This window comes from Pongo abelii, chromosome 1 (assembly GCF_028885655.2).
Source record: "Pongo abelii isolate AG06213 chromosome 1, NHGRI_mPonAbe1-v2.0_pri, whole genome shotgun sequence".
NCBI lineage: Eukaryota > Metazoa > Chordata > Mammalia > Primates > Hominidae > Pongo > Pongo abelii.
The window spans coordinates 146,317,436-146,326,757 of NC_071985.2; the positions used below are offsets into that span (position 1 = coordinate 146,317,436).

The window sequence follows — 9,322 nt, forward strand, 5'->3', positions numbered from 1 at the left end:
CACATTCAAAAGCTAGCAGAAGGCAAGAAATAACTAAAATCAGAGCAGAACTGAAGGAAATAGAGACACAAAAAACCCTTCAAAAAATAAATGAATCCAGGAGCTGGTTTCTTGAAAGGATCAACAAAATTGATAGACTGCTAGCAAGACTAATAAAGAAGAAAAGAGAGAAGAATCAAATAGATGCAATAAAAAAATGATAAAGGGGATATCACCATCTATCCCACAGAAATACAAACTACCATCAGAGAATACTACAAACACCTCTACACAAATAAACTAGAAAATCTAGAAGAAATGGATAAATTCCTGGATACATACACCCTCCCAAGACTATGCCAGGAAGAAGTTGAATCTCTGAATAGACCAATAACAGGATCTGAAATTGTGGCAATAATCAACAGCTTACCAAGCAAAAAGGGTCCAGGATCTGATGGATTCTCAGCCGAATTCTACCAGAAGTACAAGGAGGAACTGGTACCATTACTTCTGAAACTATTCCAATCAATAGAAAAAGAGGGAATCCTCCCTAACTCATTTTATGAGGCCAGTATCATCCTGATACCAAAGCCGGGCAGAGACACAACCAAAAAAGGGAATTTTAGACCAATATCCTTGATGAACATTGATGCAAAAATCCTCAATAAAATACTGGCAAACAGACTCCAGCAGCACATCAAAAAGCTTATCCACCATGATCAAGTGGGCTTCATCCCTGGGATGCAAGGCTGGTTCAATATACGCAAATCAATAAATGCAATCCAGCATATAAACAGAACCAATGACAAAAACCACATGATTATCTCAATAGATGCAGAAAAGGCCTTTGACAAAATTCAACAACCCTTCATGCTAAAAACTCTCAATAAATTAGGTATTGATGGGACGTATCTCAAAATAATAAGAGCTATCTATGACAAACCCACAGCCAATATCATACAGAATGGGCAAAAACTGGAAGCATTCCCTTTGAAAACTGGCACAAGACAGGGATGCCCTCTCTCACCACTCCTATTCAACATAGTGTTGGAAGTTCTGGCCAGGGCAATTAGGCAGGAGAAGGAAATCAAGGGTATTCAATTAGGAAAAGAGGAAGTCAAATTGTCCCTGTTTGCAGACGACATGATTGTATATCTAGAAAACCCCATCGTCTCAGCCCAAAATCTCCTTAAGCTGATAAGCAACTTCAGCAAAGTCTCAGGATACAAAATCAATGTACAAAACCCACAAGCATTCTTATACACCAATAACAGACAGAGAGCCAAATCATGAGTGAACTCCCATTCACAATTGCTTCAAAGAGAATAAAATACCTAGGAATCCAACTTACAAGGGATGTGAAGGACCTCTTCAAGGAGAACTACAAAACACTGCTCAACGAAATAAAAGAGGGTACAAGCAAATGGAAGAACATTCCATGCTCATGGATAGGAAGAATCAATATCGTGAAAATGGCCATACTGCCTAAGATAATTTATAGATTCAATGCTATCCCCATCAAGCTACCAATGACTTTCTTCACAGAATTGGAAAAAACTACTTTAAATTTCATATGGAACCAAAAAACAGCCCGCATCGCCAAGTCAATCCTAAGCCAAAAGAACAAAGCTGGAGGCATCATACTACCTGACCTCAAACTATACTACAAGGCTACAGTAACCAAAACAGCATGGTACTGGTACCAAAACAGAGATATAGATCAATGGAACAGAACAGAGCCCTCAGAAATAACGCCACATATTTGCAACTATCTGATCTTTGACAAACCTGAGAAAAACAAGCAATGGGGAAAGGATTCCCTATTTAATAAATGTGCTGGGAAAACTGGCTAGCCATATGTAGAAAGCTGAAACTGGATCCCTTCCTTACACCTTATACAAAAATTAATTCAAGATGGATTAAAGATTTAAACGTTAGACCTAAAACCATAAAAACCCTAGAAGAAAACCTAGGCATTACCATTCAGGACATAGGCATGGGCAACGACTTCATGTTTAAAACACCAAAAGCAATGGCAACAAAAGCCAAAATTGACAAATGGGATCTAATTAAACTAAAGAGCTTCTGCACAGCAAAAGAAAGTACCATCAGAGTGAACAGGCAACCTACAAAATGGGAGAAAATTTTCGCAACCTACTCATCTGACAAAGGGCTAATATCCAGAATCTACAATGAACTCAAACAAATTTACAGGAAAAAAACAAACAACCCCATCAAAAAATGGGCGAAGGACATGAACAGACACTTTTCAAAAGAAGACATTTATGCAGCCAAAAAACACATGAAAAAATGCTCACCATCACTGGCCATCAGAGAAATGCAAGTCAAAACCACAATGAGATACCATCTCACACCAGTTAGAATGGCAATCATTAAAAAGTCAGGAAACAACAGGTGCTGGAGAGGATGTGGAGAAATAGGAACACTTTTACACTGTTGGTGGGACTGTAACCTAGTTCAACCATTGTTGAAGTCAGTGTGGCGATTCCTCGGGGATCTAGAACTAGAAATACCATTTGACCCAGCCATCCCATTACTGGGTATATACCCAAAGGACTATAAATCATGCTGCTATAAAGACACATGCACACGTATGTTTATCGCGGCACTATTCACAATAGCAAAAACTTGGAACCAACCCAAATGTCCAACAATGATAGACTGGATTAAGAAAATGTGGCACATATACACCATGGAATACTATGCAGCCATAAAAAATGATGAGTTCATGTCCTTTGTAGGGACATGGATGAAACTGGAAATCATCATTCTCAGTAAACTATCGCAAGGACAAAAAACCAAACACCGCATGTTCTCACTCATAGGTGGGAATTGAACAATGAGAACACATGGACACACGAAGGGGAACATCACACTCTGGGGACTGTTGTGGGGTGGCGGGAGGGGAGAGGGATAGCATTAGGAGATGTACCTAATGCTAAATGACGAGTTAATGGGTGCAGCACACCACCATGGCACATGTATACATATGTAACAAACCTGCGCATTCTGCACATGTACCCTAAAACTTAAAGTATAATAAAAAAAATGACAGACTGGATTTCAATATCAGGTCTATCTGACTCCAAGGTACCTGTTCTTATGCACTAAGCTTTATATATTTAAAGCAGATATTTCAGGTCAAACATTAGTTTTCAACTTTTTTGTGGTGTGTTATTATTTAATTGGTTAGACATATTGGTAATTGTGAAATTTTTTTTCTTAAGTCTGTTCAGTGGAGAAAGAGCCCTACGTATTTTCACAATATCACTTTGCAATAGCTTGGTATGCTTTAGTGTGAAGGTAATGGAAAATCTAAAATGTCAATCCTTTTCAAAGCTACATTATAAATTACTTTAGAAAAGTAGTATGGCTAACACTTAGAAAAGTAGTATGGCTAACACTTAGAAAAGGAATTAAAAGTAAGATTGTAACTCTATACAGAAGTCCACAGAAATCAATGAGGGAAGAGATGTGTTCTAAGAATTTATTGTGTGACTCCAATGAGAAGGCTACAGTGCTACATTTGAATAAAAGAAATAGGTTAATAAGAAAAGACAGGGTAATTTCCAAAGACACCCTGATACATGCCGGAGAAAGTGACCTCTAATTAGTTGACTTAGTAATTTTCTGCCTTTTTATTGGTACTCATAATTTCACAGTAGAAAATCCAGCTTCTCTAATTAATTTTTCCCCAAGGATTCCTTTGAGAGAGTGGAAAAAAGGTACTTACAGAATCAAGATTTTGCATAAACATAATGGATTCCTTGGCAGTCTGGGATCTGTTTGGGATAAATGTACATTTTGCTTCATACGGCCCTGTCTTTGAGTCATGTCTGCATGGTCGTGCTATACAGCTGGCCCCCTTGCATTCGTTCAAAACCATGTAACCAGTAATACGAGTGGAACATCTATGATGAAAGAATTAGATTACATATATACGAAGAAATGGCAAATCATGAATGAAGACCAACATCTTAAAATTTTTCCCTCAGTGACAACTGCCATGGATCATGTACCAAACATTACATTTTGACAGAAATAGGCACAATATTCTACCCCAATTTGTAACAGATTTCAATAGAAACAATGTTGTCAGTTCATATTTATTAAACATTAATTGGTCATTGTAATCAATAAATCTATTATCCTTGTGACTTTGAGCTAAAGATGATAATTCCTAACCAGAGAGATGTTGTAAAGATTAGATGAGTTAAAAGGTACGGCAGAATTGCTTATTAATAGGAAAAGGAAAGACAATATTATGCTTAAAATCCTCTTCAGTTTCTGTATGTGGTATTCACGGTTTTGTGTGTATAGAATTTTGTAATTTATATTTTGAGAACCACTTCAGTAAACTGGTGGAAGAAATAAAACTAAACCCTGCATGAAAAGGCTCGTGCATTCAAACCATTTGGTCCTTATGATAAAAATAATTGTCAAGTCCTTGGCAGGGAATGAAGGTCAGGGTACAGGGACAGGATTCTAAAGTTTCTGTTTATATGCAGGATATCCTCCCATTCTGTGTTAATATTAAACTTCATAACATTAATACATTTTAATAAGTTTGTATTGCAAGGATTTAGGGACATGGGGAGTCATATTTTCCAGAGGGTTAGTTCTTGAGTAAGCCTGAAAATTAAACTTATATATGATGAGACTTCACTGCTTGAAAGTGCCTGACACACAGTAGGAGCTCAATAAATGTTTTAGATACTTGTTTTTACTAATATATCTATTTTTATGACGGATTATAAGGAAACTCATTTATTTTTCATGAATTTATCAAAAATTTACTTGTTTGATACATTCTTTGTTTAGCTTTTACTTTATGCTGGGCCCAAGACCAGAGGATTAACAAAATACGCAGTTCTTAAGAATTTTAAAGTCTAATGGGGAAAATAAAATTGTAAAGACAATTATTGCCCAGTGACATACATGTGAGAGAAGCCCACACATGCTGTGGGAGTACTCTTAAGGGAATTTAACCCCAAATGGAGGGAGAGGAAAGACATTTAAGTAAGAAATATTTAAACTGAGTCTTAAAGGATGAACAGGCATTATTTGAGTAAGGGAGGAGTTGTGTAGGATGAAGTTGAGAGAAATGAGTGTCCTGCACTGAGAGGAGCCCAGTCTGTGTGAAAAACTGCAGGCAGCTCAGCGGAGATCAAACGAATAACACAATGGAGATGAGGAGAGGCATTTTTCTATTACCCCTCTTTCCTCAAATACATTTTCATCGCAAAGACTTATTTCCTATTACATTAACTTCCATTGTTCTTCAATATTCTTTAAATACTCCACGTGCTTGCTATTTTTAACTAAGTGTAAACATCTCATCTATTCATAATAGTGCCTGCAGCACCTAGAATTATATTTTTAAAAAATCAACTTACTACCTTATCGTTATGAAAAGTACTTTCTTTAAGATCAAGATTAAATGAAAAGTATAATATGATACTTACAAAGGAGCTCTAGCAGCTTAACTGATTTCACTGAAACAGATTTACCTTAAAAAGTGATGAATCAAGTCAAACGAAAGAGTGGGTAGGGCTGAACCACCTATTCTCAGATATCTTGGGATTTAGGCTACAGCTTTTTCCTTTCTCCTCTGCCCATAACATGTTATAGCACAGTCCCTGTGAATACTGAAATTATTTCCTGTTTTTGATTCATCTTGATGCCAAGGTGGAATCTCTAGAATTAATTGGCGGCATACATGATGGGGCAGGTTGGATATTGCAATGAACTGTTTGAACATTCTCAGGTAGTTACCTGAGATAGCCTTTGTTTGCCTAGCATAGAAAATTAAAGAGTCATAAGTAAAAAATTTTGAAAACAGATTTGCTCAATACAATGATACCTTGTTGCTTCAATAGTGTTTCTTCTGGAAATATAGAATGGCTGGTCCACATTATACTCATCAAATACTCCCCACCGGAGATGGGCCCACTCATGGACAAATACTCTACCTGTGAGAGAATACTGCCACTTATAAATTTATAGTTACAATATTTTAAGATAGTTTCTTACATTTCTCTTAAACCTCTCCCCAACTTAATTGAGTCAAGGTACTCCAGAAATTGATGTCTTTTATTAGGCCAAAAAAGTTAAAATGAGTTGGTGCCAATAAATGACTCATTTTGTTATTAAACACACACACACACACACACACACACACACACACACACAGAGAAATATAATTAGGAACATAACTAGCATATTTTTTCAAGTAAAGGTGTTATTTATTACCTATTTTTCTCTTCTTAGTTTTGTTTTCTTAAGTGATGGGATCTTGCTCTTGTTCTGTTGCCCAGATTAGAGTGCAGCGGCATGATCATAGCTCACTGCAGCCTCAAGCTCCTAGCCTCAAGCGATCCTCCTGCGTCAGCCTCTTAAGTAGCTGGGACTACAGGTATTCACTATCATGCCTGGCTAGTTTTTAAAATTTACTTTTAGTTTTTTAGAGACTGGGGGCTCACTCTGTTGTCCACGCTGGTCTCTATCTCCTGGGCTCAAGTGATCCTCCCACCTCAGCCTCCTAAGTTGCTGGGATGACAAGTGTCAGCCACTGTGCCTGGCTTCTTTAAAATGTTTTTAAAAAATGCCATTAAACATAGTGTTATTTTTTTCCACCAGTGGAAATAAGAACAGAAGTATATCATAGATATCTCTACCTCGAGGCCCATAGGTAGCCAAATTATTAGTCAACAAGAAGTTTGGAGTAAAATGTATATATTATCCTTTATCTCCACATTGTCCATATTGAAGTGTATAGCGATCATCTCCGTATTTCAGGTAAGGATCAGCAACTATGACATCTGCCTAAAAAGAAAAAGAACAAAAAAAAACAAATTCTGAAAACAATAGAAACGAGATTTTAGAAACAAGGACTTTTTTTCATATACATTAAGAAAAGTTATATTACTAATTTAATTACTAAATTAGTGATTAGTAATTATTAGACAATTAAAGATATTAAGTTTTTAAAAGCACAGAAGGAAAGAAGCAGTTTAGGAGTTAGAAGAAATAGCCTACCTGGTCATATGATTCTTATTTTGGGATTAAGTACTCAGATTTTGATTTCTAGGTCATTGGAATTAAAATGCTTACATTCCTGAAATAAGCTCTTTGTTTGGTGGCATGAAACAGGTAAGTAGACACTTCAGTTACCATTTCCTGACAAAATTTAAAATACCTTGTGGTAATAATTTCACAGTGAAATGAACATAACAGTATATATATAACTAGATGAAGCAAATCTAAGCCTCCTTTCTCCAAACATTTTGGGAAAACTAACTGAAAAATAGATTGAATTTTTCTACAACTCTTCAGTCTGTAAACTCCTTATTTTCATATGCTCAAACCACCTTTTAAAATTTTTTACCTGCATTCAGCATGATGGGTTGGAGATGGAAATGAGGGTGCTGGGTGAGATTAAGGTGATTAAGACTTGGAGGCTGTTGGTAAAGTTGTTTATTTGATCAAACAGAATGGCTTCTGGTTGTTTAGATTAATTGGGAGTTGAAAGTCTGGTAGATTATTATAATTGATGTCAATTGAAAAAAAAATTTTGCTAGATTTATTTTGTTATCTTCTCATATGGAGTGTGTTCATAAAAGGCAAAGTTTTACCAAGTAGAAATGAAAATAGAAATACATAGGTCTCATTGGCTTCAGATCCCAGTTTTGGCACTTATTATGAGATTTTACAAATCACTTCATTTATACAAGGGTAATAATTCTTGTTTTTGAATTCTTCATGGGGATATTGGGAGGATCAAAGAAGATAGTATATATTAAAGTGATATATATAAAGTGTTTTTTATTATACTGAATAATGCAAGTAAAGAAGGTACATCAATTTAAAATGTGTCATTTTTTCTTTAAGATAAGATACATATGATTTTTTACTTTTCCAGAGTTTGAACAAGTATGAACAACTGAAAAAATGTATAGGATAAAACGCTAGAGCTTAAGTGTAGACTAGTTAGCTAAACTTTATAAAAGTAACTTTATGAAGATAAAATTTGAGAATAATTTTCTACTTGCTGTAATGTCTTTCTGTTAGCTTAACTAGTTGAAAAAATATTAGTTCAGCCTTTTAATAATTCATTGGGGAATGGCCAATAGTATTAACATATAATAAAACACATTTAAACTGAGCAGGTATTAATCTGACAGTTTAGATAAATGCTATATAAATTATAAATACTGTTGAAGCAATTTTGGAAAGTTATCACTCAATGAATGTATATACCTAGGCACCATGAGTTGAAAATACTTATTGAAATAAAAATATGTGGATAATAAATTTTTGTCTTACCTTTATGTTTTGAATGAGTTTTTCATCTTCTGGTACACTGGGATTAATTGCAATGACAATGCCATCATATCCATTGTTATTCAAAGTTACCAGTGAGCTTTTCAATACAGGCAAGAGAAGCAAGGATAGGAAGAGAATCACCTGCAGACTGAACACCATTTTTGCACGTTAAACAAACCTTTTGGAAATTGTACAAAGGGTATTTATGTATCTGCTTAACTTAGGAATTTGCATCAGGACCAAAATATTTGCATAAAGTTTGTATAGTAAATTACTAAAATATCTTGGAGTTGCTAAGTAGCAATGGGGATTATGCTGAACACATTTATCATACTTTCTAAGACAGCTGAGGCATTAATATTCATTGGATTGGGGGGGTGGTTCCAAGATGGCCGAATAGGAACAGCTCCAGTCTACAGCTCCCAGTGTGAGTGACGCAGAAGACGGATGATTTCTGCATTTCCAACTGAGGTACTGGGTTCATCTCACTGGGGATTGTCGGACAGTGGGAGCAGGATAGTGGGTGTAGTGCACTGAGCATGAGCTGAAGCAGGGTGAGGCACCGCCTCACCTGGGAAGAACAAGGGGTCAGGGAATTCCCTTTCCTAGCCAAGGAAAGGGGTGACAGACGGCACCTGGAAAATCGGGTCACTCCCACCCTAACACTGCGCTTTTCCAATAGCCTCAGCAAATGGCATACCAGGAGATTATATCCCATGCCTGGCTCAGAGGGTCCTATGCACATGGAACCTCACTCATTGCTAGCACAGCAGTCTAAGATCAAACTGCAAGGTGGCAGCGAGCCTTGGGGAGGGGCACCTGCCATTGCTGAGGCTTGAGTAGGTAAACAAAGCAGCCAGGAAGCTTGAACTGGGTGGAGCCCACTGCAGCTCAAGGAGGCCTGCCTGCCTCTGTAGACTCCACTTCTGGGGGCAGGGCATAGCCGAACAAAAGGAAGCAGAAAACTCTGACAGCTTGGAAGACAGTAGTGGTACTC

At 36.7% G+C, this 9,322-nt stretch overlaps 1 protein-coding gene across 1 annotated transcript in view; it reads right to left on the minus strand.

The window, feature by feature from the left end:
* The window catches only part of LOC100449920 (calcium-activated chloride channel regulator 1-like), a 35,598-nt gene extending 27,114 nt beyond the window's left edge, over positions 1-8,484 (minus strand). Inside the window, 5 exon segments of the mRNA XM_063711332.1 lie at positions 3,734-3,911; positions 5,864-5,972; positions 6,678-6,825; positions 7,039-7,179; positions 8,326-8,484. Of these exon segments, the coding sequence (XP_063567402.1) occupies positions 3,734-3,911; positions 5,864-5,972; positions 6,678-6,825; positions 7,039-7,179; positions 8,326-8,484 (735 nt within the window).
* Positions 8,485-9,322: the final 838 nt, after the last annotated feature.